General features: G+C 38.2%; 2 protein-coding genes across 2 annotated transcripts; one reads left to right on the top strand and one right to left on the bottom strand.

Annotated features, from left to right (window-relative positions):
• Positions 1–6279: 6279 nt before the first annotated feature.
• arhgef38 (Rho guanine nucleotide exchange factor (GEF) 38) lies at positions 6280–19051 on the top strand (the record flags this gene model as incomplete). The annotated part of the gene is made up of 14 exons (XM_079238158.1): positions 6280–6484; positions 10731–10915; positions 12115–12232; positions 12320–12467; positions 12587–12604; positions 12687–12886; positions 12970–13103; positions 13254–13358; positions 14132–14251; positions 14991–15359; positions 15450–15587; positions 16763–16964; positions 17922–18205; positions 18869–19051. The coding sequence occupies 14 exons, from the start codon at positions 6280–6282 to the stop codon at positions 19049–19051; spliced, it is 2409 nt and encodes an 802-aa protein (XP_079094284.1).
• Positions 19052–20599: 1548 nt separating this feature from the next.
• ints12 (integrator complex subunit 12) lies at positions 20600–24881 on the bottom strand. Its single transcript, XM_079264477.1, has 7 exons — positions 24806–24881; positions 24001–24164; positions 23722–23877; positions 22614–22795; positions 22319–22478; positions 22036–22179; positions 20600–21349 (listed from the first exon to the last, which is right to left on the bottom strand). Exons 2-7 carry the CDS (start codon positions 24154–24156, stop codon positions 20786–20788), a joined length of 1362 nt encoding a protein of 453 aa, XP_079120603.1. The 5' UTR covers positions 24157–24164; positions 24806–24881; the 3' UTR covers positions 20600–20785.
• Positions 24882–24899: the final 18 nt, after the last annotated feature.

Below are 24899 nucleotides of genomic sequence, written 5' to 3'. Positions count from 1 at the left end.
GCTTCCCGTCCTCTTCCAGGTTCAGGGAGACGAAACGGAAACTTCCGTTTGAGGATTTTCATAATAAAACCACATGTTGCCAGATATGTGATTACAGGGGGATATTCACAAACACACAAATCTTTTAATATATATTATCTAGATAACTTTCATATTACAAATTATTATTATTATTATTATTATTATTATTATTATTATTATTATTATTATTATTATTATTTTGGTTGTTTAGATTTGAAATACTACAGAAATTAAACATGAACCTATCTCAGGGCTCGTTTGGTGAGCAGCTTTCTCATAAAGGTTCCAGTCCCTCCATGCAGCTGGCCCAGGTTGAAATCATGGACTTGCGTCCTTTGCTGCATGTCTTTCCCTTGCTGACCACCCTTACCGTACAAGAACTGGCTTTGCAAGTCGTATGAAAGCAGTATGCAGTGTTCACGTCTTATAAATAGATAGAACAACAGCACTCTGCAATATATGAGAGCTTTAAGGTCCTGTTTGTTCTGTTGGCCAAGCATGTGAAAACAACAGCAACTTAAACATAAAAAGTTAAAGGATACATATGAAAATAGTCCGAATACAGGAAACTGTATGTAGAGAGAAATGTTCTGTTCAGAGACCATGTTAAAGATCATTATTGTGATATATTCAAACAAGCATAGCATACAAAGACTGATGAATAAAAAAGTGTTTGGACTAAGCAGTTTTATCCTGGCTCAGGATTTTTAGCTTTTTAAAGCAAGCCTGTAGTTGAATTTCTCTTTTTTTTTCTTGTCAGTTTATGTGTAGGTGCAGGGCCGGATTGAAAGTGCACAGGCTTCTGGGCCCAGAGTGTTCCAGGGGCCCCCTTCCCCACCGCAACATTGTGAAAACTGTGAATGATACACTGTGAAATGACATTTCTAACATCTCTCAGCCAGTGGTACCAACAGCAATACACTAGACACTGTGGTGTAACTATCTGGCTTTCATGTACATTTTGTTTCATGTCCAAACTGCTGGTGTTTGCCCTAGGTGGGCCCCATATGGGCCCCAAGTGGATGTGGGCCATTGGGCCTGTGCCCATAATGCCCATTGGATAATCCGGCCTTGTGTAGGCGTGACAGTCAAGCAGGAAATCCTATGCATAAATACAGCAGAACACTTAACAAAATAAAACAGTAACTTTGCAGCATGAAATTTGGAAAGCTTTAACAAACCACATATTTGTCTTTTGGCTGGAAATGTCCATTAAAAGCATTATTCCAGGTGTAATTTTTTGTGAATGCAACACTTTTCTCGCATCAACATACCAATATTTTGAAAAAACGTGTTGTAGTCACAAGAAGTCATTGCTTGAATGGAGACTTTATCATCCTCTGATTTCTGCACATGTACCAGCAGTGATTTTATTTTATGGTAACTAGGTTTTATTTTCATGGTATCATCCTTGTGTTTACTGTTTATATTTTAGCATTGGGTCTAATGTGAGTGCACAGAAGCACTCTTTTTTTTTTTATTGTGTCACCACTGTTGTCACGGCAATAGGTTGAATTGAAAGGCTATATTTGTATCCACACTATATAGGAAGGTTCTGTTGGGCTCTGATATATTAGATACAGAAGAAACAAGAAGTGTGTCACATCGGGCTTCTACTACACGTTATTCTACAATTAGTGGCACTGCAACATGTGATACCACATTAGATCCTCCACAAAACCTTCACTCTCTTTCAGTTTCCTCCCTGTGATTTCTTTCTTTGGTGTTAATCTCTATAATGCATCCTGAGATCAAAGTCCATATGCATCTATTGTGCCATAAGCAAACATTCATCCCATTCACCTTAATGTGCCTCTTTCAATGTTTGGCTCTGTTCAAACAAATGACACAAAGCAGCCTTGAAAAGCAGGTTAATCAAAATCTTTGAGCGCGTGCTTGTCTTTGACATTGTTGCTAAAGACCTTTGATTCTTGTTTGTACAACTTCATCTTATTCTGTTGATTTCAGCAACCAGTGGACATATAAATGATGTACTGTACTCTGTTTATGAGGGAAGATTAATTGCTGTAAACCTGTTGGACAGCCATATTTAAAGTCAAAATACTATGGATTTTCCTTGCAAGCTGACCTGCTGCAGCAATATTTGAACATGTCTGACTTCTTAAAGGACTAAATGGCTAAATTAATGATAACTGACCAATTATTGCTTCTGTAAAGTTTAGAAAAATGTGAATGGAGTCAAAAAGAGGTAAAGCATGGCTAAAATAATCAACCAGTTTCTAGACTGATGTAAAAGAAACTACATGCCAGTTAGTTTGTTATTATATGTTATTATCCTTATTATCTAAAGCTGATGTTCTGTTGCAGCAGAAATTTAAGCATGGTTCGGTGGCAAATGTCTTTTTCTCAGACGTGAATTCATTTGAAAGCATACACTTCTTTTTTTTTTTTTTTAGCACGTCAAGGAAACCACACCCTGACATAATGCCCTAGTAACACCCCGAGGGCAAAGCAATTCATACCACCATACTAACAGATAACACTGTTTACTCACTTCTATGTTCATTTAGTTTATGATTGATATGAATGGTGAACTTTCCCAAGTATATTTGGTTAAATACTACAGCTCATAACACAACTCTTATGTGTTTGATTTCAATATAATGTTGAAACAGAAGAAAAGATGTTTTAACCCTTGTATTGTGTTTCTGAGAATCACCTGGACATTTTAGGGGCGAGGAAAAGAAAGAGAAATGGGTTTATGTAAAATACATATGTTATTTGCCACATTTGTCTGTGCAGTCATTTATTTTCTCTGCAACCAAAAATAATGACGTGTGTGCATTGTTTTTCATTTAGGCCTGCTTAAGAATTTTTGCAAACAACAAAGTGAAAATGTGAAAATAAGCTTTTTGGTTATGTGTGTGTGTGTTGCAAATACACAACTTTAGACAATAATTCTTTCAGTGTTTGTTGAGCTTACACAGGTTGCATGGTGCGTGCCCTTGCTTTCCCTGTGTGTGCTTTGCAGTGATGATAAAAGAAAAAAAAACATGTTAGACAGTGGAAACATGTTATTGTATCAGACCAAGAAAACAGAGGAACGTACACCTGCAACAACTTACTATACAGAGACCTAGTATGGTTGTTACACTTTGCTTCAGCACTTGCTACTTTCTGAATTTTAGAGCTAAGTTAGCAAACTTGCATGAAAAAGACCAGAATTCATTTACTACAAATAACACCTATTAAAAACCCCGTAAGTATATTACAGATTTTTAATGGCAATGTCAAACACCGGGTGGTCCTGAGTTACAACTTACCTCACCACCAGAATAGGTTGTAACACATAACGGGGAATTAGAAAATTAGACAAAACAAGCAAAAACAAAGGCCACACCATAGACTATTCTTTTAAAAAAAAAGTGTGCATTGCAAAAAAAGAACAGTTTAGAATAAAGAGAAACGTTTTTTCAGCATTTCCTTTGGCTTTGAATTGACAAATGACATTTTACAGATTACTTCAGCAACTTCTAGCAGTTGCAGGATTTCAAGCAGTTGTTTGTTCTCTTTACCAAGGCATGCTTTAAAAAGGATGAAATGAATGAATTACTATTAGTTTTATTTGGTGAGATGCTTACAATACAAATCACTGTTACAACTCACCCCAACCCTGTCAGACATTGTTAGAACAGAAATGCATCAAAATTTACCTTAAAGACTACAATTTAATTTATTGTAGATCATATACTTTTGTCTTCAGGTATATTTACATCAAGGTAAGAGACAGGAAGGGCTTTGGGTGTATGTGTGTGTGTGTGTGTGTGTGTGTGTGTGTGTAAAACTCAATAGGTTTACCAAAGGTATGAGAGAGAGAAAGAGCAGGTATGGGTAAAAAATGTGGTTTTATGTTATTTACAGTATGCAAAAACTGTTGTTTTTAACATGTAAAGCACTTTGTAAAACTCACGTATGAAAAGTGCTATAAAAATAAAATTGAATTGTCTGATAGAATTACAAAACAAGGTTTAGTGTTGGTTACATAAAAAACGTTAGTAGAAGGAAGTGGGTAAACCCTGAAATCATCACATGACTCTTTGCTCATCCCTAAGTGGTGGATATCGTAGGTTTACAACTCTCTGCAGGAAAAAATTCAATCAATTGCTGTATTTATCTGACTGAGTCAGTACATTTAAAGCAAACATTATTGTTAGTCTGACTGAACAAATGTGAATTTATCAAAGTCAGACTAGCACATATTGCAATAGGAAGGTTTCTCTTGTATATCTATATTCAGAAGGACTCAAAGTGGTCAAACACTGTAGCTTCACACGGGTTTCAACCTGGATGCAGCAGAAGACAAGTGGCAGAGCCAGAACATTTTCAGGTATGGAACATTACCCTAAATAAAGTGGCACAGACTGATGTGTTGGTTTTGTTTTGGGTTTTCACATAGCTTTTATGTTCATTCTCATTTACATTATACAAGCACCCCTTAAAGTAATCAGTGATACATTTTTTTTGCATGAAAAGTGATACACAAATAAAGCCTGACTGGTATATGTAGTGATAAAATTATCCTGTTAGCATGCCATACCAGTTCTCTGATTACGCTAACAAGAGCAAAAAATAACCACAGCTTTTATTTAAATGATAAATTATATCAAATGTGAAGTTTTACAAAGTGAAGATGGCTGCAGGACAGTTTGATGTTCAAGGTGGACCCAAAGTCTTCTTCAGCATCTCAGTCTCCTGAATGTCCCACAGCATGGTGTCATTGGAGCCGACCCCAGAAAAGCTGTAAAAGAAGTTCCCGAGGAGGCATAAAAAGACAACCTGTGTTTGTTGCTGAGGAGGAAACACAAGGGAGTTGTGTGCCAAGTAACATTAGAACATTATCCGAGGTGGCAAGGCGAAATCCCCAGTCCCCAGTCAATAACCCAACATTTTTCCCAGAGGTATCTGGTCAAGTTTCCCACTGGTGCATTGCACCCTGTAGATGTGTATTAGGGGTTGATGACCAACCTATGCAGCAAGAAAATGCATGACATGCACTCTACTAAGATATATGCTTTGTTTAAAAAAAAAAAAAAAAAAAGCACAGCAAAAGATTTAAAGCACTAAAGTAAAACAGGGAGAAAAAAATTAAAATAATAAACACAGTGAACATGCCCAACTTAAAAAGAATGACCAGTGAAAAATAAAAGAAATCATCATGCAAGAAGCATTTCAGCTAAAATGTGATACTTTTTGACACAGTCAACATTTAAATAAAATTTTTAAACATTTTAAAAAAATTTTATAAAAAAAATCTTTTCTAACACTCACTCAAATAATAGTAATGTGAACTAAAATAATAAAAAAAAAATATAGTTTTGAGTTTACGACCAGCTGAGTCAACAAACGCACATGTGCATTTAATCAAATAAAATTCAAATAGCTGAGTTTCTCCAACATAAGCACACAGTAGGACAGGTTTCCCGTGCTTTAGGAGGAAATACACCCATTCATTGTTTCGAAAAGGAACCGTATTTTTTTTTTTTTTTTTTTTTTTTTTTTTATGACAGAAGTCATTGTCTGTGGCTTTCTAACCAGACTAGACATTTTCTTTCAATTTGCCTTTTTAATAACCAATCAAAAACTTGCTGAACTTATTTACTATATATATATATATATATATATATATATATATATATATATATATATATATATATATATATATATATATATATATATATATATTATTATTATATATATATATATATATATTATATATATATATATATATATATATATATATATATATTATTATTATATATATATATATATATATTATATATATATATATATATATATATATATTCCAAGTTCAGTAAGTAAGTTCAGTGAATTTGAACCTGTTGAATATCCATGTCTGATTTTGATTTCTAACCATGTACATGACGACTTTCTGGTGAACCTTTTTGGATCATTCTTACTTTATGAGGTGTATTTTGTTTTTGCTCATGAGCTAAAAGCACATGTTAGTCGCTTTTGTCTTCAAGCTTTCCAGACAAAGACAAAGTGTACCACTTCCTCTACCTGAATGGATGTGATGGCCTAAAGGGAAGAAAGCACAGCACAGCTCTAAAGAGGTGGGGCCATGCAGCCCTCATGACAGGTAGACATGGGGAGGAGCTGCCTTACCTGTGCAGAGCTGGGAGTCAGGACACAGTGAACAGTACACCTGTTGGACTTCCCAGGCCCTCCTTTTCTCCTTCACTGGTCTGAGGGCACAGGGGAGCTGACAGCTTCAGCATGGATCCCAAGGAGGCCAGCGGTAGTGAGAAGGAGAAGGAGAAAGTGATAAAAAGGAGGAACCGTCCTGTGTTCCTGCGTTACCTGGAGAGGAGAAAAACGGACACTATTGTATCTGATGACATGGCCAAAGGTGATATCAACCTGGGAACGCTGGTGAGGAGGAGTCAGTCTGACAAGACGGAGTACAGCACTAAACTTAAAGGTACAGCAGCTCATGATGTTCCCATGGAACAAGAACTACGGCAACAACTTAAACACACAGTTATCAATATGAAAAGTTTCTTCTTGTAAACTTATTGATGATGATCTAGTATCGGAGAACTTGAAATAATTTACTCCATCCATGACAGACAGACTTTCAAGCAGCACTAATACCTTGAGGACAAAAATTCCACGCACACACTCACAGTCACAGTAAGTGCGTAATACTCCGTACAGGGCACCTGTTGTGTTACTATGTGCTGAGCAAGATACTCCCTCTGGGATGAAGCCACATATGCAAACTGTGTCCCAAACTCGGGCACAGAGGAGTGGCTTTAGAAATGTTCCGGACCAGCAGGTAAACAAGACTTCGACAGCACTGATGTGTTAAAAAAAAAAAAAAAAGAAGCTTTTAGATTAGTTAAAAAAAAAAAAAAACATTTAAAGATGCTTCATTTTCCTTGGTGACCAAAACTTCCAGTTTTTTTTTTTTTTTTTTTTGGTTGTTTTTTCCAACTTTTTCTTATCTTTCATGGCCAAATGACTGTAAATGTGTGTGTGAGGGAGATAAAGAGAGAGATGTGTGCATATGTGAAAGGCAGGTGCAAGTTGGAAAGGAAAACCAGTTGTAAAAAAATAAATAAATAGTTGCTGACAAAGCCTTTTCATGTGAACCTATGAATGCTTGAGAAAAACTGGCTGTGCCTGACCTAGAGTGCAGTCACTGACTGGGAATGCTGCACTTCAAGCAAAATGACATCATCTGTCAGTAGGGGGGGGGTTATCATCCAAGTATAAGTGGAGAAAATATGTTGACTTGCTTGAACCACTTGTTCCCTGGTTTCCTCTTGTGTTAAACAACTTTCATCATGTGCCAGAATGACCAGCAGCAGCACCAAGTTTAAACTGGTAAAATATGAACTAGCTATAGATAACTAGCAGCTTTCACACACTTTCCTCATCAGAACCAAGTGTTTACCTGCAACAGAGCCACTCTCTTCTCTGCACTTTCTACTTTCTTGTCCAACCTGCATCATGACAGGCGGAGTTGTTGGAAAACACAGCTGTGTTTTCAGTAAACCAGTCACCTGCTCGTCTGACTTTAGCCTCACACCTGAAGAGCAGTATTACATATTTACTGTGGTATTACCTATGCAAATATTGACAGAACGATGACTTCACTAAAAGAGGAAACATGTGAGTTGCTGCCCGATGGTCTCTTCTCATCTGCTTGTCAGACCGGTTGATCAAGTCACAGAGCCATGGCAACGTGACATCAGTATGTCTAATTATTTACGGTCACCAAATATGATAGTTTGGACAATCATTTACTGGCATATAACCCACAAGGAACAAAATGTATTCACAAATCATGCATGCAGAAAAATCCTGTTCCAGTTTATAGGCGTTGTTGAAGACTCCATTTGTAAAACCTTTAAAAAAATTTAAAATCATTACTCTTTAAAGAAATACACGTCCTTCTTATTCTATAGGAAAATGGATCATGCACTTTGCTGTGTTGCAAGGTCTAACATGTCATTTTTCTTCTCGATGGTGCCACATGATACACCCCACTTTGTATTCTTTCCGGGGCAGTCCATAGAATCCCTTTCACTGGGCTCAACAGTGAAAAGCTCTGTATCCGCTTTCATGGGGAACTCCTGCGCCGGTAGCCATACCTCTCCAAAAGAAATCCTCACCAAAAGAATTAGTCAGCTCAGTTTTACATCTGCTGCTCAGTATTGATAAGGTAATCCTGGTACAAAGGGTTTTTAAGGTAACCAATGTGTCTTTTTACGCTGATCAATCTATAATCAAAAGTGACAGAACAGAATATGGAAGGCTCTGAAGATTAAAACAGATTCTGACTTCTCTCCATCAAGCCTCTCTCAAACTATCATTAGGGGGATTTTTCTCACGAGAGGAGGTTTTCAGATATTAGGAGGTCTTTTTAGCTAATGTTGACACATGACACTTCATTATACTCCAGAAGAAGGTTTCCTTTTAGGTTCAAACTCTTTTACTAGGGTTTAAGATCTTACTATGCTTCCTGATTACTCAAAAAAAAGGCAGGTGATGTCAAATTTAAACATTCTTGAAATATTTAGTTGCTATGGGTTCCACCATGCAGCTCCATAGGAGTCTGAAAATAGAGAAAATAGCAGACTTTTTGGCTGACATCTGAGAACTCCTCAAATAATTGCTTTTTAAACACAAAAAAAACAAAAAATACCACTTTGAAATATGATTTTGGATTCTCAAGTGGTGGTTTGTTTCCTGCGTGTGGAGAAGGTTAGCTTGCACAGATCGAGCCTTTATGAAGAGTCAATAAAACAAGACTTTTTTACCTGCAAATGTGTTTGAAGAAAGAAGGAAGATGGAAAAAAAAAAATCATTTCCCGCTAAGGATCACAATGATAGATTTATTGTGCTTTGAACCTGGATTGCAGACACCAGCTCAAGTAAAACTTCCCAGGTAAAGAATGGAGTCCAGGAAACACCAGCTAGTATAAGAACCGATAGATTAAAGTGTGCCTGAAGCACACTACTAAATCTGGGTTGGATTTCCTTAAGAAATACACATGCTGAGTGTTTTGATAAGGCTTTCATGTTGTCTCAGCCTAAACAGCTTTAAAATCTGTGCATGGACCTCACCAGTCTCACAGAAACTGAACCCTGCCCTCCAACCCCTGATATGTGATCCACATCAGGACACAAAAGCTGATAAATTTACTCCAATCACGTTCATTAAATTAAAAAAAAAAAAAAAAAAAAAAAAGTAATAATAAATTATTATTTCTGTTAAGGCTACAGCATCATTTCAAAGAGAAAAAAGTCAAAGTCAAATTTAACTGTGTTTCAGTGGGAGTGAGATCAGATCACTGTTAGAGTTACACACAGTTTACACAGTGCTCACATTCATCCAAAAGCACTGCCCATTGGCCAGAATCACATGATCCATTCTGTAAAGGACATCCAGTGATTACTGTATTCTTGTCATTATCTGCAACTTATTAAATTCATGTTATCATTAAAAAAGACTGAACTGGTTAAATGTATCATATTCCTCTTCAGCATGTAACACACTCATTTTACTTTAGTGCAAAAAAGTTTTAAAAAAAAAATGACTGAAATGAACTAAAAACAACTACCATAAACTCCCAAAATAACTAAAAAGGCGTTAGAGCTGAAAGTGAGACCGAACTGAGGAGAAATCTAATCTCCTGCTATTTTCATGGTATTATTTTGAAAAGATGCTCTGCATGCAGCTGTATTTAATATAAATAAATTGTTAGTCATTTTTCAGTACATTAAAGCCAAGTAGGAAGGAATTTCATGCACAGTCACTGCACATATGTATGTGTATATGTGTGTGTGTGTGTGTGTGTGTGTGTGTGTGTGTGTGTGTGTGTGTGTGTGTGTGTGTGCCAATCAGTAAAAGCTGTACCCTGAAGCAGAAAGGAGAAAATTTGTTTGCATGTGCATGCGTGACTTGTGAGTTAGTGTCAGTGGATTTGAGTGAACGCCCTTGCATTTTAGGTTTGTGTTTGCACCTCTCACCTCCAAAACACAGACACACACACACACACACAGTCAGAGCAGATGGAATGCCTGAGCACACGGTGGAATTACATCAGCAGCATGATTAGTTTCGTAACCTGACACGAGCCTCGCAAGCGTCTGTCTACCTCCCTTCACCTCTATCTCTGCTCTTCATTGCTCTCTTCCCCAGGCGGAGGAAGCAGTGCTTGGCATCGATTAGGCAGCGAGGAAGCATCCTCTTCCCCAGACAGAAAGTCCTGCCTGCCATGCAAAGCACAGAGCAGCAGCTGACTGATTAGGCAGCAGAGCAATAAAAAAAAAAAAAAAAAGGAAAGAAAGAAAAAGACGTGAGCCTGACAGGCATGTTAAGTGAGGCTTCTTTGGCATTTGGTTGAAAATAATTAGATCACCTTGAAATACAGAATACTGCTCAAGTGTCAAGCAGGTGTTAGAATAGATGTGTGTTTTTAGAAGAATGCAGAGGCCACAGAACAAAAGTGTACTGCAAGGTTTTAGATGATGCATATATTCCACATATGGGTTGTGATGATAGCAAACATATATATTTTTTCTTTTTAAACAGTAAACAAAAGTAAAACGTGCCGTTAGTTTTCATATGAGCTTGTATATCTCGTATGTTGTTTTCACTACAAGTGGTTACATCAGCTCTAAGTTCAGAATAACAATGAACATTTTCCCTACAGAAAAACTGATGCCACTTGACTTGTCCGCGCTGCCGTCTCCTGTGCTGGAACCAGAGGAGATCCGTTTGAGGAAGATGAACCGTAGAGCAAAGGTCATTAAGGAGCTGGTGCAGACTGAGAGGGATTATCTCACTGACTTGGAACTGTGCATCAGAGAAGTGGTTCAGCCTCTGCGAAATCTGCAGGTACACATACTTCCAAAAACCATGGGAGAAGTCTATTGTATGCTTAATAACTTTTTACATACACACTAGTGGTGTGTGAAACTTTGATACAAACCGATGGACTGGCGACCCGTCCAGGGCGTACCCTGCCTCTCGGCCAAATCATTGTTGGGATAGACTCCGGCTTCCCAGTGACCCTTAGCGGTTTGGAAAATTAATGAATAAATTATATAAACCCAGTGTTATTGATATCAGTACTCATACTTTTTATTTAAGTACTTGAGTACTTTCATGTTGGTGACTGTAGTGTCTTATGATTTATTTGGAAAATGCATTGTCATTATACTGCATATGTTACTGACTACTAGGCTTTTAGCTGTCAATAAGTTTAGCAAGTCATTGCTGATCTTGAGCAGCCACTGTGAAGAAGGCAGAGCAGAGACTGTTCATCCTGGGAGTCTCTGCTGGTGGCCTTTTATCGCTGCTTCTTAGAGGTCATTCTCACTTACTGTATGTGTGTTTGGTTTTTGCCAACTGCATAATAGCAAACAAGAGGGCGTCAGTACGGACCAGAAAATTACTGGTTGTCCTTTAAATTTCCTGATGGACTCTCGCTGCCTCAAGAAGGCACAAAATATAATCAGACACCCCTCCCACCATGCACATCACCTGTTGGAGCTCCTGTTGTTGGGTAGATGTCACAGAGCATTGAAAACAAAAGTAAACACACTCAGGTTGTAATTCCAAAGCAGGGTTGCAGGGCCACCTGTACCTATTGCAGCTACTATTAGGTGAGAGGCAGGGTACACCCTGAGGTCGCCGGTCTATTGCAAGAATTTGGAGCCATAAATGTACAAATAATATCATGATTATATTAACTAATGTCTTATTATGACAATGTTACCTTATGTTTGTCGCATATGCAAAACTAAAAATTCATTGGTGGCAGAATGTTCCAAAAATGTATTCACACTTTTTTTTTGTTTTTTTAACATTTTCTATTTTTTTTCTGTACCTGAAAGTAATGTGGCAGCAAAATGTAGCGAATTTACCAGTGTCCCATAGACCATAGATCAGACTTCCCCACATGGCTCTGATTAATTCTGCCTGTATTGTATCAGTGAATCATTAAACCAAAACTGGATAATGACCATTCATCATTTGAGCATTTGATTAGGAAAAAGTGGAAATGATCACAGAGGTTGTTATCCTTTTCATAGGTTGTAGATGTAGATCGACTGTTTACCAATGTGGAGACCGTTTGTGAGGTTTCAGCAGGGCTCCTTGACAGACTGCATGAGGCCTTGGCTGATCCTGATCCAGAGGCAGTTGTCATAGGTGTGGCTTTGCTCTTAACCAGTTTTCTCACTTTTTAAAATTGCTTATTGCTACTGTTTTCATAACTGAAACTCTTTTCTTTTAAAGGGGAAGTATTCATCCAGGCAAAGGCAGCTTTAGAAGATGTATATAAAATTTACTGTTATCACCATGATGATGCTAACATGTCACTCAAATCATATGAGAAAGACGAACAAGTAAAGAAACATTTTACTGCTTGTGTATCAGAGCTGAAGTAAGTCACATCACCTCCTAAAGATATTTGTCTTGTTATTTGCAACTTATCAATCATAAAATTTAACATTTTCTACCTGTTGTGTGTTTTTTTCTTTTCTTATGGGTATTCAATCATAGGAAAATCTATGCTCAAGAGTAAGTTCCATAATTCTTCTCTCACTGTGTTTCATCCGTCATGTTGGTCATTGTTCACTAAATCAGATGCTTGTTTTCACAGAGGAAAACCTAATTTGTTGGAAATGGGCTCATTGCTCATTAAACCTGTCCAGAGGGTCATGAAGTATCCGTTGCTGCTTGGAGAACTATGGCAGGCCACACCTGAAGATCACCCCGACTACAGACCGCTGCAGGAGGCGTTCACTGCCGCCAAGATCATAAACGTCAACATCAATGAGTTCAAGAGGCGCAAGGATATAGGTGTGGTAATGTTTACTGTATGAGCCAAATATGTTTAAATTTAATTGTTTTAGTTTCGATTCCATGTTTCTGTTGATTGTCAGTTATGAAGTACAAGAGGTTGGAAGATGAAGGCACGCTGAGGGGCAAGCTACATAAGTTCAACATCCACTCTATTAGGAAAAAAGGAGACAGGTTTGCTGGTTATCTGAAGATCCTCACTGGAGTTGAACCCCAGGTAAAGTACAGCAACAATATACCATTTCTCAAGTTCACCTAAAACACATACTGTATACAAAACAATGTGAACAGGCCAAAACAAATAAATGGAAATTCTTGTTTAAGTTGCGTGAATAAAAATTCTTATAACTTTTTATTATTGCAACAGGTGAGAGATGAAGTGTTTGATAGGGAGGAGAAGCTTTTCAGGAGCCTGGAGAAAGCTGTGAGGCAGCTGGTCAAGAATATTCACTGTTACATACAGTACACTCAGGTGAGTTCAACAAAATGGTTTTTAACCAACACCACATACAAGAACTTCATTTGATGGCTCACTGATATCCATTATGTTCATTCCTGGAGCCATCATTGCCTGTAGTGTCCTAAGGCTGAGAAACAGCACAACACTGGACTGACTTTTACTGGCTGTACAGAGCTCAGAAAAGAGACAGGATGCAAGACAGATGCTGAATTAGCCTTCAAAGTACTGTTGTGTTGCTTTACATGGGATCAACTGCGCACACTTTCAGGTTCTTTATTTACTGTTGAATGTAATGTTGTAATACCAGGTGTTTAGTACATTTTAAAGAAAGTATTAGTTAAAATCCTGCCTGTAATATAAAAAGCTCAGTTGTCGTATTAGCAAATGAGCTGCATACAGGAATATAAACAGAATCTCAGAGCTTGGGACTGAGTGTAAATCCAACTGTATATCATTATAAGGCAGAGGCAATAAGTACTCCTGCTATAATCCTTGTTACTGCAGATTGTGGCTCCCATTCGCAATCTTAAACACATTAAGGCTTAAACATGTCATGATGTATGTGAGGTGTCAGAATTTGACTGGTTTGCACTGTTTTCCGGCTGACAGGGCCAGTGTCTAAGATTTTCTTTGTATTCAGCCTGTTAATCATGTAAAGCCACTCCTGTGGAGTTCCAGGGTAAAAATGAAGGACAGGGAAAAAAAAAAAACACAATACGCCTCATTTTAAAGTTGTTGTTTTTTTGTTTTTCTTTATGTTGTCAAATATTTTGTCTTGTCTGCAGGAGATGGTGTCTGTGGCTGTTCAGAACGGGAAGGACATGGAAAACATTGTCAAAGATCCAATGAAGATTGACATAAATGGTTCATCACACAGTAACGGCAATGATCCTTACAAGCACTTTGTAAGTATCTCTTTTGTGTCACAAGGAAACATTTACTCATCTGTCCAGCTTTACCGTCTTCCAGTTTTCTCATTCTTATCTGCATGTGTGTGTGTATCTGTTCTTGTTTTGTTCTTCTCTGACATCCCATTCACCCTCCTACTGTGAGTCATCTGCCAATTTACCTACAGCTACCTGTCTTCTCCCCAATATTAATCCTCCTCTTCTGATCCTCCAACGTTCCTGTTAGATCCTGGTGTGACCTTGGCACTCTCTCCTCCCTTCCTACTCTCTTTGTAAGCCATGTCCTTAACTATCACTTCCTACACCACGACTTCAGCGATGGGTTTGACAGGTCGGGTGAAAACATGAATAAATGTATACTCTGATAAGAAGAGAATCAGTAAACTTGTTGTGGATTAAACAGATTTTTCTACTTTATGTGCAGCACTACCTGCTGTTTTATCCTCGCTAAAACTGATGAAATCTGCTTATCATCATGGTCAACGTCCCTGTTGCATTGGAGACGAGCTTCTTCTTTGAAGTTGTGTAGCTATATTGTGTGCTCCTGATATCACCACTTGTAGAATATGCTGTAGAAACAGTGCTGTGTATTACAAGTAAGACCTTCATGGTCATACGTTATTAAAAAGATTTAAGAGACAGACAAACATTCGTAAAGTAATGGTGCACATCAATGATAAGGACTAACACGGCTGACTAATTGCCATCTTTTGCTTCTCTTTGATTCTAACTTTAGAAGGACAGAATGGAGCGACTGGTCCTGTTCCCCCTGTCCTCCCTGCAGGGCATGTTCACGGCTCCACAGAAGCTGATCCAGAAGCGTTATGACAAACTGCTGGATTACTGCTGTCGCCTGGAGCGCTCATCCTCTTTTGCATCCTCACCATCTACCACTTCTTCATCCACCTCACCGGAGTCTGCAGAACCGCCTGGTCCTGCAAAGAGAGACTATGAAGCTCTCAATGCTCTGCTAGTGGAAGAGTTGCAGAGGTTCAACATGGCAGCTTATACTATCGTAGCCAACAGTGTGGTGTGTCTGGTGGACTTGCTCAGAGGTCTGATGGGGAATGCTTTGATTGGTGCTCCCTCCATTCAGCAGCTACCAGTGAGGATGCCACACACAGATCATAATGTTGGATAGTTTGGTTTTTGTTTTTCTAAATTAAACTAAACTGGGTTATTTTTGCCTTTTTAGGCTCCATTGTCCAATATCACTGAAGTGCAGAACAGCATCATGGATCATCTTAACAATCTAACGTTTGTCAAAGACAATGCACAGAAATTAATGGAGCGAAAAGTCAGCTTTGAGAGACAACGAGACAAGAAGATGGGGGTAAGGAAGTTAAATAATCATCTCCATTAGATTTACTTACAGACTAAACTATCTCTCCACAGTCTGAAATGTACACTACAGTATTTAACTTTGTGGCTAGATGCAAACGCGTCCTAAACATCTCACTGACACTTTGTTAGAATATCAGTCTCACATCTTCCTCTTTTTTATTTAATAACATTAATTTTCTAATAATTTACAATCCCTAAATTAGCTTCTGTACACTTTGAGACAGAAACGCAGACACAACTAATAGGTCCTCCACATATCAGTACACTGAAGCATGTATACATGCTGTATGTTAGAAGATATACACATAAGGACCTGCGCATACAGAGAATTGGTAGAATGAAATTTATGCTCACTCAAAAACTGCGCTTTATTGTTAACATGAGTCACTTTTACAGTGTTTATTTTCAATCGCATTTAATACATCTTTTCTAATCCTCTAACTCCAGTCGGCCAGAAAGTTGGAATACCATAAATCAAATGTAAACCATGCAAAGGCTGCATGCATCTCTGATTGACTATGAATGAGATGTACTTTTGAAAGGATTCTAGATCACCTACAAACTTCACAAAATTTTACAAACTACATATAAGTCAGGAAACACCACATAAATAATCATAATCTTGGGTCCTCCTTGGGTACAAAAGTGGTTTGTCTATGGGCCAAACAGTTTCACAAAACCACAAAGATTCATGAATTGTACTATAACTTTATTTAACACCCTCATCTCACTATGCCTCCATGGAAATGCTGCTTTTGCCATGATGTATATATATTTAACATCCACCCACATTCTCGCTATGTGATGACATCCATCAGCTACCACATCTCACTGCACAGTGACATGATTCATCTGTGACATATTGCTATAATGTAATATCATTTCACACTGCTGATGTCTTGGACTATAATCCAGCATAATCATCTCTCTACTTCACATTCACTTGCAGTTCTTCCCCATTCTACTATGTTGCATGTTAATGTACAAAAACTAGAATGCAAGTATAAGTGAATTCCAACAGTAAAGCACGGTAGAGAGAGCATCATTTTGTCAGCTTCATGTTCCAACATGTAGAACGCCTTTTCCTTAAAACAGTCCAACATATACCCAGAATGCAACTTACTTATATTTATCAATACTTCTTTACGCTGCGCTGTGCTCCAGGTGCCAGAGGTGCCGCATCAGACCGAGGAGCAGCGTGACTGGTTGCTGGCAGAGTTCCCACTGAACCGGCTGTATCAACTGAAGAGAAAGTGTAATGGCTGCCAAGAGCAGGACCTCAGCCTGCTGGAGGGGGAGCTGGTGGCTCTACTGGAGGACACAGACCCATTAGGCAGCAGCAGCCGCTGGCTGATGCACACTGGAGGTAAATGTGTATGTACGTGCGAATAAAGGAAGAGATTTGTGCAGCAGAGTTAACTATCAGCTCTTAATGGTGGGAATAACACATTGTCATGAAGTTATCAGACTGAGTCACCGCTGGGTGTGTGTGCTTGCTCTACTCTAGGTTCATCGCATATGCATTTTTCTGTGATTCCACCTGCATGTTTTAAATGACTCAGGCCCTCTTTGCATACCATACTTTACTTTCTGACAAGTCAGCACACAGTCCCAAGAGTGGCTGTGGAGTCATGGTTGCTGGTGCATCTAGAGACGGTTGCCTCACAACAGAGGCAACGCCATAGCTTGTCTCCATCTTCCCTTTTCTTCTCACAGAGGCAGCCGAGATCCCAGCATCTTGTTGGAACAAACCCCTTTATGTAGTAAGCAGTGTTCCAAGCCTTTCCCTCTGGGTATTCACAAACAGCTATGGAGAATTTTCTGCTCTTCTCTGTACTCTGCAATAGTGATATCTTCTCTTTTTTGTTTTGTTTATTTATTTAAAAAGCATGTACAGACTTCTTTTTCCCTTTGGGATTAAAAAAAAACATTCCTGGAAAGTTGCTGTTCATCCTTCTGTTGATACCGGCTTTATGAATATGTTTGCATCATATTTACACATTCTTTCAGTCACTCGGTGAATCCAGGTTTAAGATGATGTAAGCAAATGCTCTTGCATCTCACTGAGTCGTTCATAACTTCTTCAGTCACATTTTAAGCAGGTATTCATTCAAACAAACATGCTCTTTTATATACACTTGGATTATCAAGACCAACATTGCACATTATTAAAAATTGAAATCACGACAAACATATGAAACTCCATCAGAATAAGATGTTGGATTACACATTACTAAATGTACATTTAAGAAAAAAAAACTTAACAATGATGATTAAAATCTTTAAAATGCTCTGAGAGGTTTTGCATCTGTGCCTCTACTAGGTACACAAGGCTACGTGTACTCCACATTCCTGAAGCAGTACAACCCTCTGAGGGACTTGCAGCGGGCAGGCCAGATGGCGAAAGTGCAGCAACAGCAGCAGCAACCTGCCATGGCGGATGAGGACTTTGATGACCTCAGTCTGTTCGTCTCAGGAAGTGGCAGCAGCAGCTTGCGCAGTTTCAACCTCAACACCACAGACAGCAGCTCAACCCTCTCTGGTCTGCAGGGAGATTTGGAGAGAACTGAAGACCTGGAAGATTCAGTGGATGCTGAAGCCCAACAGGTATGTTCATCTCATTAAAGTGATTTTGTTGTTTTGCTGTTAGAATGAAAGCTAAAGTCAGAAAGATTGAGGCCCTTATAAAATTTCTGCAAAGAGTCTTGTGCATATTTTAGCACAGACACAACATTAAAGACTGTAAATTCAGCACACAATTGAGGATATGCAAATAAAAATAAATAAAGAAAAAAAAATAAAGAAATAAAGAACCAACTCAGCCATAGCAAAACATCTTTCAGAGCCAAAGTTGTTTCCTATACAAAGAATTATCAGATTTATCAGGTATGTAGACTACAAAACAGAGGATATGTAAGTTTGTAATGGCACGATCAATATCTTCCCATAATAATAAGATGATAGTTTGGTCATTACATCCATCCTGAGCTTTTCACAGTTCCCTTTGGTATAACTAACTAATATACATCTGTCCTCTTCGCCATAGTAATGTTTAATGATTTCAAAGTGCAGGTCAGCATCAGCAGGTAGTAAAACAGTGCTTTGCTCTCTACACGTAGAAATGTGGGTGAACAGGGACACCTCCTGGATTTACAGGGAAATACACAGTTTCACGGATTTGTGTTTGTGTATGAGTGAAAGCTTAATAATGATCAGTGCAAACAAAGATCTTTGCTGTTTATGACAGTTCAGCTGTGTCTGTTTCCACAGTTTTATGCCGTGTATGCATTTCAAGCCCGCTGTGACCAGGAGCTGACGTTGCAGGAGTACCAGCATGTCCGCATACTCCAGTTTTGTGACCTGGGAGGCAATAAAGAGTGGTGGTTAGCAGAGGCTAATGGACAGAAAGGATATGTGCCTGCAAACTACCTCGGAAGAATGTCTTATGCATAAACAGTCTTTAAAGTTGTTTTAGTTTCTTTTTTTTTTTTTTTTTTTAATCCAGTAATGTGTTTTTACAGTCCAAAAAAAAAAAAAAAAAAAAAAAAAAAAAGAAGATATAATGATTTATCCCTTACACTTAATTTAGAAGAGGCAGCATAAGAGCTGTTGAAAATAAGAGATTGTTTTCAGCAGACAAATTTAAATGTGATACCAGCAAAGTGTTTTTTAGGTAGATGCAGACACTTGGATACCGATATAAACTCTGTAAGCTTTAGAAACATTAGTGCCTGGAAACATCAGCAGTTGCTGTAATTTTTTAATATTTCCCAAATCAAATTAACATACTGTGTTATGTCAGCTTGAACCCCATTCTGAAGTAATCTTTTTTTTTCTTTCCTTTAATCATTCCATGAGCTAAATTGTGAGTGACAGAACTGACCTGTAGACAGGCCAGTCCAGCTTCTGGACTCGTAAACGCTGCTGTTATGAAAACATGCATAATGCAGTTTGACGTCTTGCTGAAACAAGCAAGACCTTCCCTGACAGAAATAGCATCTGGAAGGTAGCATATTGCTATAAAACCAGTATGTTATTCATATTTCATGGAGCCTAATCCTGTGAAATTAACCATTATTGGACATTTTACATCTTAAAACATTTTTAACAGTCAAATTGTGCATTCAGACCTTGTACAGTCTGATTCAGACTGTCAGTGGGGACTTAAGTATTTATCTCTGACAGACCCGGTCGCTCTTAGATTGATTAAAATTTTTGATAACAATCAAGTTCCCCGCTTGATGCCCATGAATGTAATTGACAAGTACTCCACCAAATGTGCGTTTTTTTCTTTTCTTTTAAGCAATTGGTTTCTAGCTGGTTGTTCAGATTTCTTTGTAATCATGTTTTTGTGACCAGAATGACGTAAAGAACAACAAAAATGTGTTTTTATTTGGTCTCTACATTGTTTTTTAATCAAGATATCGTTTAATTAATATGAAAATCATTGTTGTTTGTTATTTATTGTATATTTTAGTGTCATCTGTTTTGGAAAAATCTTTTTGAAGTTTCATCTCTGGTAAAAGTCCCAAGTGCACTTTGCAATAGTAGATGTTATCACCTTGGACTGAAAGTGTTCAAACATCTTGGATTTTTATGAATGTAGCGAAGGTTCACCAACCAAAAAAATAACATTTCTGGTGAATTTCAATTGACAGTGCAATTTAAGAAGCACTTTTTGTTCTTCAGTGTTTGATATTGATGAAGTAATTGAATATGAAGTTTAATATGCGAGCAGATTTACAGTTAATATGTGAAATGATTTATAAAAGATGTGTGAAATGGTTGATGCAAGTTATTTGTTTATTTTTGTTAATTGTTCAATGAAATTCTAAGTTCCTTTGTGTATAAACATGAACTCTACACCTAAAGTAATAAAGTCCTTTTTTGTCAAATTTATGTCGACATTAAAGACACGCCGCTTGCTGCAAAGCGTATAAGAAGAGAAAATTTAATGACAGTTTTAATAAAAAGTGACACTTTCTTCTTTCACTGGTAATATTTTAGGACAGAAAGAGGCACACAGAGTCCAGCAGCACGTACACAAAGTAAAATTCAAGTATTTGACTCGACGGTGTTACTCCATGTGCAGATGCTCTTGAAGAACAAAGCTAACACTCTCCGACTAAATTCCCACATTTATTTTCTACGTCCTCAAACATCTCTGTCGTTCCTCTCTGCACTCCCTCATTTCTTCAGTTTCTTCTGCGCCGCTTTCTTCTTGACAAGCTGCAACCGTTTCATGGCGTTAAGCTGTGACTCTTGAGAGGTTGGTGCTTTGTCCCCTGGTGCAGCCTTTGATCCATTCCCATTGTTCCCATTACCGCCGCCGTTATTGCCTCCGTTCCCTCCGGTACCTGCCTGGGTGCTACTTGGAGAGCCAGCTCCTGATGAAGCGGAGCCTTTTCCCTGGCTCTCCCCGCTCCCTGAGCGGCTGAGTGGCTGCTTACCCAGAGTCAGAGGTGGAGGTGGCTTCAGAGTTACTTGGCTGGAGCCGTTTCCATTGTTATTCCCAGCAATCTTTGCACCTCCGAGTCCCGATTTGGCTCCAGCTAGTCCTGACAAGCCGACTGGTTTCTGCCCAGAGGGAGCTGCTATGGTCTTGCTGCTCCCACTTGTGCCAGAGGAAGCCAGTTTGGAGCTTGTGGGAAGAGATGGGTTTGTTTTGGCGCCAAATGCAGCCCAGCCCGTAAGGCCGCTGCCTGAGGAGGAGGTGGTGCTGCTGGTGGGATTGGATGATGTTGTAGGTGTCTGCAGAGACAATAAGAGGAGCAACACAGAATGCACCAGTTTTAATATTATATTGTTAATGAGAAACAAGACTCAAGCAGAAAACATGTAATTATTCAGTTATCAACATTAAAAGTTGAAAAATACTTTTCTCTACAATCACCTTTTGCAAAACTACGTTTGCTATCAAATTAAGAGTTTTTTATTTCTCTACAGTGTGGGTTAAGGGGAAGGGTGAGGTTATGTGTTTGAGCTGTGTGTGTGAATTCGTTTTTATGCTGTAAAGCACTCTGTAATGAAACTGTGCAAAAAGTGCCATATAAGTAAAGTTTCATTTGATTTGATAAGAAATATTTGTCCATTTGCATGTAAAATTCATACTGTAATGAAATCCAACATGGAAAATAAGAAAATAACTAGTTGCTTTGGATAAAAGCGTCTGCTAAATGACTGTAGAATAGAACAGAATAAATAACTACTTCCTGCACATTTTGTCTCTGCAGAAATTTATGCTAACTGCCTTTTGTAGTATCTTTACACTGCACACAGCTGATCTTACGCTACCTGACAAAAATAAATTACAGATGTACCATAATCAGTTGTTTATCTCAGGTGACACCATAAAACATAAGAAACATAAAACGATTATGCATTAAACAGATTAGCAGATTGTCAGCAACAAACGTTTCCAAACATAAATTGTGTACCTTCACTTCTGTTCTTTTGAAGGCTTGGAAGGTGCTGGCTGTGTCAGTTTTAAGTTTTAACTCCGTTTTCTTCACCAGTGTGTCTTTGACAACAGGCGCCGATGATGCAGATGCAGGGGAGGGCTTTTGTGGAGGTTTCTGGGCCTGGTAGAAAAAAATATTTGTTGTTACTTAAAACAAACACCAGATCCTGAAAACATACCTGTATATTCATGACTTGGTTATTACAGGGTAATGTGCTGCAAATACCCTTGGAAAAAAAAAAAAGGTTTATTACACTCACCATTCTTTTCATTTGCCTGGTGCAACGAGCACAATACCACACAAGGCGTGGGTCATTCACTTCTTTGTCTGTCACCTGGGGTTTGTGACATTCCTGGTGGTACAAGTTGTGACACTCCTGGCACTCCACCAACTGGTTTCCCATAGTTACAGTCATTTGTCTGAGGGAATTATCATAAACATATGAATGAGGCACAACTTCCACCAGATATCATTAATTTAAAAGTAATATGGACATTGTGACAGCTCATACTTTGTGGAATAATTGCATCCAGTTTCTTCAGATTAACACGTACCTGCAAACCACACAAGCCAGGCCCATTTCCATGGCAAAGTCATCAGCGTTAGTCTCATCGTAGTCGTTAATGTTTGGCAGTAGATCTTTGCTCGTCTGCACAGTTATCGGAGAAGAGCGATTCTCCTGCTTCTCCAAGCGAGGCTTTTTCGGGGGGTCCACTTCCGTTAACTCGACCCTGACCTGATTTTCAGAGAAGCAAAGTTAAGTCTGGACAAGTCATAATGATTCGTTCATGGACATGGACAGATGGGATAAGTCTCATGTCAGTAGCCATATGTGAAAATAACAACATATCTCGCACTTAAAGGTAACTTTTACATCTTTAATTTCCTCGTTAGGTAATCGAGACTCAGCAGAGTTGCAGTAATCTTGCCTGAGAGTGCAACTTTGTCCAATGTGCAGCATTTTAAAAGAAACTTGGAATCAAAAAATAAAAAAAGTGATATTTTAAATGAATTTCCAGTAAGTTGATATAATTTCTGGACTGGACTGATATTCTGTATATAAATCAGTCAACAGTGTTTGTTCTGCTAATGAGAAGAAAGGCACTTTCATTTTGCTTTTAGTGTTGCTCATTCCATAAACTTTTCATCCATTCATTTGGTCTTATTAGACAACCCAGATATGTTCACAGATTGACACTATGCAAGTCTGTTTGTCTGGAATAATAAGGCTAAGATATGTGGATCAATTTGAGGCTTAACTAGGAGATGCCACTAATCTGAGTTGGAAGTTTTCAGGTGAATCTTTCTTGAACAACTAACATGGTATACCTCTGTTTCCCGTTATTATGCCATTTGAGTTTTTCTAGCAACTTCCAACTGATTTTACGAGCTCTGTAAAACTTTTGCTCTTTAATCCACCAGGCTGTTGTCATTTTGTAGCTTCTCTGAACTCAGATAAGGATTTTGGCATTAAGAAAATTCACTTTGATCTTCAGAGTCTAATGGTAATCTTGCCTGGTCACCTTTTAACTCCATATCAACCTAAATCAATCCGCTTTGAGTTATTAGTGAATTATTTAGTACTTCAACAAACACTGAAGTTTACATTTGCCAAAAACCTATGATGACATTGAATTACTTCATTGAAAATGTTTCCAGTACCTTCTCAGACGGCCTCTTCTCTCCTTCTTTCTTGATCTTCTCTGAGCTGGATTTGCTACTCCCACCACTGCTGCTGGAAGATGAGGAACCAGAGGACTTCGAATCTTGTTTAATCAAGCTCAACTTTGACACAGACCCCTTTGATACCTCCACATCCTGATGGTTAGAACGAGAACTCAGAATGATTCAGCATTTCATTTTGTTTGTATACAAAGAAACTGTAAAGTCATTTAAAAACAAATGAGGCACAGCGTTCGACCAGAGTATTGCAGTTCTTACTTTTTGTAAGGAGCGGTAGGATGAGTCGCTTCCCCTTGCAAGGGATTCATCAAGCAGGGCTTTGAGTTTCTCAGCTGAATCTTTACTCTTGGAGTGTAAATAACTAAGTCCCTTCAGGAAGATGGGATCCAACTCCAAGCTGACAGGTCCAGCCATGGTTTAACCTAGTAATCATGAAATAGTGTCAGCTTTAAGCTTTTAGTTACACTTATAAAGTGTAACACACAATACTATTTTACCAGAATCATCTTCCTGATGTTATTTTGCACCAATTACTTAGGCTGTGAAAATGACCCTCATAGGCTCCTCCCCGAATAATTAGAAACTATAAAATAATCAATGTTCTCGCGTTTAACCTCAACAAATCTTTATTATTTTTAGTCACTTATTACTAAGTTCACAGGTCATTTAAATAATTCAAATAAAAGAGTAAAAACAAAGGAAAACAAGCAACAAACTAAACATGGCAAAAACAAATTCATAGTTCCTTCTTATGATTAAAATACAAACACAGTACAGTGTGTACTACCCTGTCATCTCTATTGTGTTTTGCCATTTCGGGTGGGAGCGTCGTGAATAACCAGTGTCACTTCGTTTGTTCCAATTTGACTAATAAGAAATTATTAATTCAATATTTTACAATACAGAAACACTGGTTGGCAGTGAGACGATTGGTTACTTTGTAACATAGAAAGCAGGAACACTCCAACAGAGGCACAATGACTCAAGTTGCCTTAAAAAGGTTACATTTAAATCGAAAACTGTTTCTTGTTATTTATTTATTTTTTTTAACAGATGGCCTTACCTCACTTTCTACCTAGCAAAAGGCTGTCTGTTCTCCCGGTGCTTTCCTACAAATGAACAACGGACTGATGAGGAAGACTTCCTGCAAAGCGGCA

The sequence above is a fragment of the Telmatherina bonti genome (genome assembly GCF_933228915.1).
Source record: "Telmatherina bonti genome assembly, chromosome: 3".
Classification (NCBI taxonomy): Eukaryota; Metazoa; Chordata; class Actinopteri; order Atheriniformes; family Telmatherinidae; genus Telmatherina; species Telmatherina bonti.
The sequence above is the reverse complement of the archived record's forward strand: the minus strand, read 5'-3'. Positions and strand labels throughout refer to the sequence as shown.

Excerpts from the sequence above, each read along its gene's own strand:
- ints12 (XM_079264477.1), bottom strand. The coding sequence starts at position 24,156 with ATGGCTGGACCTGTCAGCTTGGAGTTGGATCCCATCTTCCTGAAGGGA. Across the intron at positions 22,479-22,613 it reads CTGGCTTGTGTGGTTTGCAG|ACAAATGACTGTAACTATGG; the intron begins GTACGTGTTAAT and ends TAATTCCCTCAG. Across the intron at positions 21,350-22,035 it reads TCAAAAGAACAGAAGTGAAG|ACACCTACAACATCATCCAA; the intron begins GTACACAATTTA and ends TTGTCTCTGCAG.